Source organism: Sinocyclocheilus anshuiensis, unplaced genomic scaffold, assembly GCF_001515605.1.
Source record: "Sinocyclocheilus anshuiensis isolate Anshui unplaced genomic scaffold, SAMN03320099.WGS_v1.1 scaffold1001, whole genome shotgun sequence".
Lineage (NCBI taxonomy): Eukaryota > Metazoa > Chordata > Actinopteri > Cypriniformes > Cyprinidae > Sinocyclocheilus > Sinocyclocheilus anshuiensis.
Genome location: NW_015557116.1, coordinates 167,861 through 178,598, shown reverse-complemented (window position 1 = coordinate 178,598; position 10,738 = coordinate 167,861). Strand labels below are relative to the sequence as shown.

The 10,738-nt window shown below is 40.4% G+C and overlaps 1 protein-coding gene across 1 annotated transcript in view; it reads right to left on the bottom strand.

The window, feature by feature from the left end:
- Positions 1-10,738, bottom strand: part of LOC107677745 (NACHT, LRR and PYD domains-containing protein 12-like) — a 39,026-nt gene that overhangs the window by 10,067 nt on the left and 18,221 nt on the right. Inside the window, exon 5 of the mRNA XM_016472763.1 lies at positions 499-672. Within this exon, the coding sequence (XP_016328249.1) occupies positions 499-672 (174 nt within the window). The remainder of the gene's footprint in view (positions 1-498; positions 673-10,738) is intronic.

Genomic DNA, 10,738 nt, shown 5'->3' with positions numbered 1-10,738 from the left:
GGCTCAAAATCACTTTCCAGAACATTCTCGTTCACCATTCCTGGCTGGTGGAATGATCTTCCCACCCCTATCCGGAATGCTGAATCCCTGACAATTTTCAAGTGACAGCTGAAAACTCATCTCTTTAAACGCTACTTGACTTCATTTTAAAAAAACTTAATCTTTCTCTTTATTTATTCCTTCCCTTTTCTAGTTTGTACTTATTTGAACAATGCCTAAAACTTGGTATTACAAGCACTTCCTTTGTCTGTTAGCCTCTTTAAGAAGAATCGCTTTATGTATTCCCCATTTGTAAGTGGCTTTGGATAAAAGCGTCTGCTAAATGACTAAATGTAAATGTAAATTCTGTATAACACTGTGTCAAATCAAAATGGGTTAAGACATGCTTTTTTGGGGACATTAAATAATGGCGCAAATACCAGTAAATTCACTACCACAAACCTTAGTAAATCCCAATTAATTATTCATTTAAATCATCCTGTGTCCATTAAGACAAACCTCAGTATGTTTAGTTGACAATGTGAACTCTTCAGTCCATCTGAAAGTAGCTTCACTCCTGAATCTTGCAGGCCATTGTTACTGAGGTCCAGTTCTCTCAGATGGGAGTTTGATGATTGGAGAGCTGAAGACAAACTTTCACAGCACTCACCAGTCAATCTACAGCCTGGCAATCTGAACAAAACAATAAACAATTAAATAATTATGTTATATGAGTACATATAATAATTGCCAGTTGTACAACTGAATACTAATACTGTATTTACAGTTATCACCTTTGGATTGGATATTATAATAAATTGTATTGTATAAATGTAACTGTTATATATAACCAGCATAGATGTACAGTCATTTATATATATGAAGAAACAATAATTATAAGATGACATTTTTAGAGTAGCCGTCATATAAAGAGGAAAACCAAATAAATACATTTTATGACTATATCATCCCAGTGGTGTGTGATAGTCATCTAAAATGAAAATGCAAAGGCTTCACTTTTTTAGTCCAATGTATGTTTAATTTTCATTTTCATTTGATGATTGCACAGTTTTTGTTTAAAAAAAACATAATTTATCTTTTTTTACACTGTTATAAATACTATATGTTTATTGATTTCTTTATTTTTCAAAATAATTTTTTTAAGGGGACTCTTTCTTTTCAAGAAATTATTTTCCAGGACATTTAATGTGACTTACAGCTGCAATATTTCAGCAAATATACCGTATTGGCCCGAATATAAGACGACCCCCCTTTTTCCAGATGTACCTTTTGGAAAAAGGCTTTTTAAAAACCAAATCTTGTTTTTTCTCAGTAAAACACATTTTGTCTTCAATTATTTTCATATTGCATATTTTTCCTATTTTAATTTTTGTTTTGAAAGTATGGTAAAAACTGGTCAAATGTACCAACAATCACATTGAAAATAAAATATACACTTTTTGAAATACCATAAAAAAAATAAATGAATTAGGACATTTAGGCTGTCCATCTAATAGTAGCCTACCAAAATCTTATTAACAGTAGAAGTTAAATCTTACTGTAGTCTTCAAATCTGGGTACTGTCTTACGTTTTAAAATCACAAAGAGAGTTTGGTCCCATCAGGCTAACGTGACAGTCACGACTCATGCAGCTGTAAGGTTTTCTTTTTCTTTTGTTTTTACTCACGATCTTTACAACACGCATTACATTACGTATTTCATGGCACACTCGTTTTATGCGTATTTGGCGCCACCTATTGTTGTGGGTGTATTATTGACATGTCAAAGTCTAGACCCTGAATATAAGACGACCGCGTTTTTTCAGATGTATTTCCAAGAAAAAAACATCGTCTTATATTCGGGTCAATACGGTACTCTTGAGGTCATGTTGTATATTGTGGTTATTGTCTTGACAAAGATTTTGTTATTGATTTATTAGTCATGCAGCTGTAAGGTTTTCTTTTTCTTTTGTTTTTACTCGCGATCTTTACAACACGCATTACATTACGTATTTCATGGCACACTCGTTTTATGCGTATTTGGCGCCACCTATTGTTGTGGGTGTATTATTGACATGTCAAAGTCTAGACCCTGAATATAAGACGACCGCGTTTTTTCAGATGAATTTCCAAGAAAAAAACATTGTCTTATATTCGGGTCAATACGGTACTCTTGAGGTCATGTTGTATATTGTGGTTATTGTCTTGACAAAGCTTTTGTTATTGATTTATTAGAACATTGTAAGGTTTTAGTCCAAAGACTAAAGGAGAAGCTAAGAAGATCAAGCATTTCTATTAAAAAAAAAAAACAGGTAATCCAATAGATGGAAAACACAACATGACAGGGTGCACTGCACACAAACAATACCAGATTAACATCAGAATGAACTTAAATACACAATGATAATGAAATCAAAGACTAACAGGTGTTATTGTTAAATGAATATCCATGGCCACTAATGACTGGCGGGAACAAAGGGACACAGGAAACTGGTAACTTAAACAAACTAAAAGTCAATGAAAATACTAGTAAACACAGGCAGAACAATGCAATTACACTATTTCAGTATTAGAGCTAAATACATTTTGAATAAAACAGGTCTGTATCTCCTGTATCTGTTTTTATAAAGTTGGCAGAGAAACTTTACCTTAACAGTTTAGATAACATAACATAATATTCTAAAAGCCTATAAGACCAATTAAACACTTGGATTGAACACTTCAATCGATTAAACACTTTCATGTTAACCCCTATAAGCATACCTCGGGGGTCTTTAGCCACCCGGAACCCGTGAATATGAGAAATGCGCTCTGACGATGACAGTGATGGGAAAATCATCTGCTCAAATTGAATCCTTCCAAGTTTCAAAAGGTAATGAAATATGCTTTATTTTATTATTTTGTAATCGTCATTAAAATATCAGGATACATTTATGCTATTGCAGCAGTTAGAGATCCATCTTTGTTAGATATATAGGTTCGAGTCACTAATTACCTGAATATGTAATAATAATTAAAAAAACATTCATGCATATAAGGGTTAAAGTTTTAAATACATTACAATATTTAGAATTTAATAAAAATACATTTGGACAAATTGAGACGTTTACTGTGAAATGGGCACTTTAAAAAGCCTATGCCTGCTTTTCAAGTTTAAAACACTCATCATCCCTCAGACATTATCTGTATGAAAGAGCGGCGATTCACACCTTTGTATTTCCACCCCCACGATGCAGCTACTGACCTGCCCCAATCCCCCTCCAACTGTAAAAATTATACAAATGTAAATTAAGTTGCACTGTTGGATAATACTTAATTAATAATACTTTGTTACTTACTGTTAAATAGACATGCTCTATTACAGGGGAAATAATTATGGAGTAACATAATGTGTTTTAGAACTGCAGAATGCGCAAAAATCTCTGCATTAATCCATGAAGTATCCTTTTTTCGTCCGCACACGCACGAGAGAAGCGCTCTTCAATCACCTCACTTTGCCATAATACAAAAATTCAGTGGTGTCATGCACCTTTTTTTCTTTGAGGTGACAGTTCTGCACTGACTGTTAGATATGATGGTCTAGTGGTGTATTTTGTTTATTATAGTGCAAAGGGGCTGTGTTCCTGATCTTATATATATATATATATATATTTTTTTTTTAGAATGACCTCGACTGCCAGTTATCCAGTGGAAAACAGCGGAACTTAATTTTTGATAATAGCACCATTTATGTTTATAATATATAATATATTTATAATAAAAAATAACTCCTGAATACACTCAGTCTTCCACGTATTATATAGCTTATTGTAAATATAAACCATTCGTTTTGGACGCCTCAAGGCTAAACTGCACCTTATTTCTGCATTCGGAAACAAATGTTAATCAGGTGTTTTTCTCTGTAGTCTTTCAGAGAAACAACATATTTTCTACACAGATTCTGAGTTTGGACAATGTGCAAAAGTCATTTTCACAAAAGGCTAACATTTAATGGATATATAATACATATCTTAATAAATTAAAAAAATTCTTAAGATGTATTGTGTTGACTAATTCATGTTTAAAAAAAAATTGGGACAGATATCTGCAAGTACCCACACGCCAAAACTTATGTACCGATCAAACTAATGACATGTTTTAGTTTCAAATCAGATTTTGTATTTCTTATTTTACATAAAATCACACAAGGAAAACAAACACTGAACTATCTATAAAAACCTGCAATAATTAGCAAGTTTAACTGACTTCAGGCCTACATTGAAAATGTGTAGACCCACATGACTTGCAGGAAAAATATATCTGTTGGAGAGGACATGGACTGTTAAGTTTTGAGTTGGTAATAGATTAGGTAATATTTCTGTGCCCCTGGGAGTACGGTCCCACATAAGGGATTTTAGAATGTACAGTGACGTCACAGCGCAAAACCACATTTGAATGTGGCAGTTATAAGCCAGAGGCTGACGTCCTTCAGAATATAGACAGGAATAAAAATTTCAAGTTTGGTGTGTGTAAGTGCTACTGAAGTGGAGATTTATGGCTCAGTGTAGGAGAAAAAAACTCATTTTGAGAAAACGGCCTTTAAATATATGTATTGTAATTAAAATCTATTGACACAAATAGATAAAGTGCTATAAAAGAAACACTTAACAGTATCTTTTAGATGTTTTCTTTCCACTAGTCTTCATGAACACTTTATGAAAAGCCAAAAAGCCCAAAATCTTAAAATTGACAGGTGCATGTAAAAACAGTGTTTTGCCTGCAGTGTCTCCCCTTAAAAAAAACTCATGCGGGGGGGGCGGTCAGTTAGAATATTTATATCATATTTTATTATACAATAATATATCCATAACAATCTGAATAACACAGAGCGTTCGCTACAGAACATGTCCGAGCATGCATGCATGTCACGGAAATTAAATACAGTACAGTTCAGATCACTGTAGGCCCAAATATAATGCAAATGGCTTACTTTAAGGTGTTAGTCATTTCCCTTAAAGTAAGTCATTGCCCTTAATGTTACATGTGCAGCAATCACCATGAACAAAAGGGAATTAAAATCCTATCAGCTGGCAGCTCAAAATCACAATGGCACAGCAGATAGTGGTAGCTCAACTAACTACGCTGCTCTCCCTCTTGAGTGAGCCTTTAATACAATATCGACTCACAAGAATAACCATTCATTTTGGTTATTCTTACATTTTAATTAATACAAAGGAACAGTTTAATAAAATGTGACAAATAATTTCTTAATTTATGGACATTTTTTGTGTCATGAACAGGGCTCTGTAGTAAAGAAATAGAAAATACAAAAACACAGATAACGTGTGTGACCTGCTAAAATGCATCAGCAAATTGTTAAATGTAAGTTTTATAAGGTTCGTAAAGTTCATCGAAGTGCACGTGTCCGCTTCATCAAGAGAACTGCACTCAATGACGTTCAGTGTTTTGAGCAGAGTTCTCTCGCTGCAGTGGACATGTTCCGTAAGGAAATATGGTAGTGAGTGCTACTGGGTGGGAGCAGCCCCAGCCATCTACAAGGTCCTTGTACAGGGCGCAACAGAAAAAGAGCTTCGCTTCCTGTGCTCCCCCGCAAAAAGATCAGGGGTAGGGGAGGCACTCTCAGCCGAAGTCCTCCAAGGGGAAGGTGGATCTGAGGACCATCATTCTCTCTAGGAAGGCTTTGGCTAAGAAGTCCTGACGCCACTGGCGTCAGACTTCTGGAGGCAGGCCCCTCTGGGGAAGAGTGTGGTGTACACCTCATCATACAGTGCCTGTCTCTCCTCAGGAGATCAGTCTGTCAACCCTGCCACCTACGGTGCTTCAGGGCGCAGTGGTCTCCAGCGAGCCCAGCTCTCAGTGTCCGTCCGGGAATGTAGCGGCTCTGGGATGCTCGCAACCCCCAAGGAGAGGTTAGTCTCTGCTGGTCATCCGCAAATCAGCTTTAATTTGAGCTGACTGCTCAAATTACACCAGAGGCCAGTCTCGAGAGACTGGTTCCCTTAATAGATTTTTTGGCAGCGTGGAAGCATCTGCCAAATATGTCTCTATGGGTCCTGCAGACCATGGAAAGAGGCTGCAGAATCCAATTTGGTTCTTGTCCACCTCGGTTTGATGGGGTCACACCCACCGTGGTGCGTCCCGAGCAGGCTCTGGTGATGGAACAGGAAGTGGCTGCTCTCGTACAAGGAGGCCATAGAATATGTTCCTCCACTTGAGAGGGAGTCTGGCTTTTACAGCAGTTGCTTCATTGTTCCAAAGAAGGATCGGTCTGTCAGAATGTTTAGATTCAAGATGCTGATACTGAAACAGATCGTAACGCAAATCAGATCCGAGGACTGGTTTGTCACCATAGATCTGAAGGACACATACTTCCATGTTTCCATTCTTCCCAAACACAGGAAGTTCCTGAGGTTTGCTTTTGGGGGCAAAACATGCCAATATTGGGTTCTTCTGTTCAGCCTAGCACTGTCACCCCGCACTTTCACCAAATATGTGGATACAGCTCTCTGCAACTCCAGGACATCCGCACATTAAATTATATTGATGATTGGTTGATATTAGCTCAGTCAGAGCAGATGGCGGTTCGGCATTGAGACGCCAAGAAGAGTGTACTTTCTCCAGCACAGAGGACCACTTATCTTGGCGTGGTGTGGGACTCAACGACAATGCGGGCACGTCTGTCTCCCGCTCATATCATTGCGATTCTCACGGCCGTGAACAGTGTCAGACTAGACCAATCACTCACTGTGAAACCAGCAACTGTTGGGGCTGATGGCAGCTGTGTCCAACGTGATACCTTTTGGCCCGCTGTACACGAGACTTTTGCAGTGGTGGCTCAGGACCAGGGGGTTTTCCCCAAGGGGCAACCCATTTTGCATGATCAAGGTCACACGACATTGCTTTCGTGCCTTAGTCATGTGGAAGAACGCTTAGTTCCTGTTCCTGTGTATTGTCCGAATCATTGATGTTAATCAAGTAACAAAAGAAAAACAGAAAATCACGCACTGCTCTTGACTGAAAAACTTTAGTAGCCTTAAAGATTAATCTAAATTTATTTATAGAAATAAATATGTCTGCTTGAAAGAATGAAGAATTTGGTAAACAAGTTGCTATAAAGAATGCATAATTAGCCTATATAACCATTGGTATTTCTTTAAAAAGTAGACCATGTTCTTGTTCTTTGTGAGAAGTGTTTTTATTTAATTTTAACATAAAGGCATGTTGTGTGTCACAGCAGTTAAATCGGTGTCTATCATGATAAAACCTTAATATCAAACCTATATAATGAGTTTGGAAATTTTAGAGAAATGCTTAATAAATGCACTGTAACTAAACCCATTAGATTTTAGCCAACTAAATTTACTGTAGATTTAGTTGACTAGAACTAGACTAAAACTAAAAACAATTCAGATGACTAAAATATGATTAAAACTAAATCAAAATTTGCTTTTGCAAAATTTCCCATGCCTGGCGTCTACATGTCAGGGTCAACCAGGCCTGTGTGACAGCCCTGGCCCCTTGGAAGGACTCTCGCTGGATGGGACAGGGCGTGGCCATGGGAATAGCTTGCAGGAGGAAAGCTGTCACGACAGATGCCTCCAACACAGGTTGGGGGGCGCTGTGCAAGGGCAAACCGACTTTCGGCCATTGGTCAAAAGCGGAAAAAGGGCTTCACATCAACTGCTTGGAAATGCTTTGTGGAAGAACGCTTAGTTCCTGTTCCTGTGTATTGTCCGAATCATTGATGTTAATCAAGTAACAAAAGAAAAACAGAAAATCACGCACTGCTCTTGACTGAAAAACTTTAGTAGCCTTAAAGATTAATCTAAATTTATTTATAGAAATAAATATGTCTGCTTGAAAGAATGAAGAATTTGGTAAACAAGTTGCTATAAAGAATGCATAATTAGCCTATATAACCATTGGTATTTCTTTAAAAAGTAGACCATGTTCTTGTTCTTTGTGAGAAGTGTTTTTATTTAATTTTAACATAAAGGCATGTTGTGTGTCACAGCAGTTAAATCGGTGTCTATCATGATAAAACCTTAATATCAAACCTATATAATGAGTTTGGAAATTTTAGAGAAATGCTTAATAAATGCATTACACTGTAACTAAACCCATTAGATTTTAGCCAACTAAATTTACTGTAGATTTAGTTGACTAGAACTAGACTAAAACTAAAAACAATTCAGATGACTAAAATATGATTAAAACTAAATCAAAATTTGCTTTTGCAAAATTTCCCATGCCTGGCGTCTACATGTCAGGGTCAACCAGGCCTGTGTGACAGCCCTGGCCCCTTGGAAGGACTCTCGCTGGATGGGACAGGGCGTGGCCATGGGAATAGCTTGCAGGAGGAAAGCTGTCACGACAGATGCCTCCAACACAGGTTGTGGGGCGCTGTGCGAGGGCAAACATTGGTCGAAAGCGGAAAAAGGGCTTCACATCAACTGCTTGGAAATGCTAGCAGTGTGTCGAGCCTGTCAGTTCTTCCTGCCAGTCCTGAAAAGACACCATGTGCTAATCCGCTCAAACAACATGTCTGTGGTGTCTTACAACCTGCGCTCGCTAAAGGCAGTGCATATACCGGGCAAATTGAACCAGGGAGCGGACATGTTATCACGGAGCAATGTCCCCTCAGAGGAGTGGATGCTCCTTCCGCAGACGGTTCAAACAATCTGGGAGATCTTCTGCAAGGCCGAGGTGAATCTCTTTGCCTCAGAAGACAACACTCATTGCCCAATTTATTATTCGAAGGTCAGGGACGCGTTGACCCACGATTGGCCCAACCTCGTCCTTTACGCATCTCCCCTGATCGTCCTGATCCAACAGGTAATCAGGACGAATCAGGGGACAGAGACACAGGGTTCTCTTGGTGGCCCCCCTCTGGAAGAACCAACTTTGGTTATCAGAGCTAATTCGGCTACTGGTAGCAGCCCCCTGGCCCATTCCATTGAGACGGGATCTCCTCTCTCAAGCGAACGAGACAATATGGCACCCTTTACCCAAACTGTGGGCCCTGCGCCTTTGGCCGCACGACAGGAGCCTACAAGCCTCCCAGAGCGAGTTTTAAACACTATTTCGGAGGCTAGAGCCCCGACACCTCTACGCCCTTAAGTGGTCTATTTTCTCCGCTTGGTGCTTAAACCGCAGTGAAGACCCATCTACCTCTGACCTATCAGTGGTTTTGTCATTCCTACAAGAGCTGCTGGATAAGGGACACTCCCCATCCACGCTCAAAGTGTATGTAGCAGCTATAGTGGCCTCACATGCCCCTATAGCAGGCCAATCAGTAGGCAGGAACAACTCGGTTGTCCGCTTCTTGAGAGGGGCCAGGAGGCTGAATCCACCTCGCCCCCTCACTATCCCTACATGGGATTTGCCTACTGTGCTGAGGGCCCTGAAGGGCCCCTTTCGAGCCACTACAATCTGCTAACCTTAGGTCACTGTCGCTAAAGACTGCTCTGCTTCTAGCACTAGCGTTGGTAAAGCGAATAGGAGATCTGCAGGTGCTTTCCATTAGCCCTGCCTGCCTGGAATTCGGGCCCAACGACTCCAAGGTCGTCCTGAAACCAAGGCATGGTTATACACCCAAGGTGCTCTCCACTCCATTCAGAGCACAGGTCATTACGCTCTCTGCGCTTCCTTTCTCTGAAAAGGATCGAGAGTTATCCTTGCTCTGCCCTGTCAGAGCTCTAAGATTTTACATCGAGCGTTCAGCCCCTTCAGAAGGTTGGAACAACTCTTTGTTAGTTTCGGTAACCGCACCAAGGGCATCCGGTCACGAAGCAAAGACTTTCTAGGTGGATAGTAGATGCTGTCACGTTAGCGTACTCTTCCTTGGGCCTACAATGCCCCATCGGAGTACGGGCCCATTCAACCAGAGGCATCGCCTCGTCTTGGGCGTGGTCTAGCGGTGTGTTCATTGCGGAAATTTGTGAGGCGGCCGGCTGGGCCTCGCCGTCCACATTTGCTAGGTTTTATAACCTAGAAGTCCCGGCCTTACAAGCCAGGGTCCTTTCTGCTTAAGGAGACCCATTGCGGATATTTGTGAGGCGGCCGGCTGGGCCTCGCCATCCACATTTGCTAGGTTTTATAACCTAGAAGTCCCGGCCTTACAAGCCAGGGTCCTTTCTGCTTAAGGAGACACTCACTGCATTATGCAATCAGTTCTAACAGAGAGTCCTTGACCGTAACACGCTCAAGCTCTTGGGTTAGTTTACTTGTCGGCTCTCGGCCCCTGGGGGCGCCGAAGTTGTACAAGTACTCTGGAACGATTACCAGGCCGTGCGTGACCTCAGGGAGTTGAGCCCGTTTTAGCCTTGGAGTTCATTGTTTAACTCCCTATGGGCATTCTTGCGTATGGAGGTTATAATATATAGTCGTTCCTCTACCATAGCACGGCGTGATTGTACTGTGCTCCCATAGCGTTTTTTAGCAAGACGCAGTACGAATGAAGTATCGACAGGGAACGTACTCGGTTACTAACGTAACCTCGGTTCCCTGAGATACGGGAATGAGTACTGCGTTGCTAGCCATGCTATGTAGCTGCACAAATCAGTCGTCCCTTCAGTCGAAGTAACCTGAGAATCCTGTGGCGAACGCCCGCTTATATAGCCAGATGGCTCCGCCCATTCTGGCGGGCTTTGTCGCCATTGGTTCATTTTTTTAATACACTGCACGAACCAATGGCCGTGCAGTTTCACTGCGTGATTGAAAAAAAGGCTTCAGTTCAGGAGAAAAAAGGCTTTTTCCCA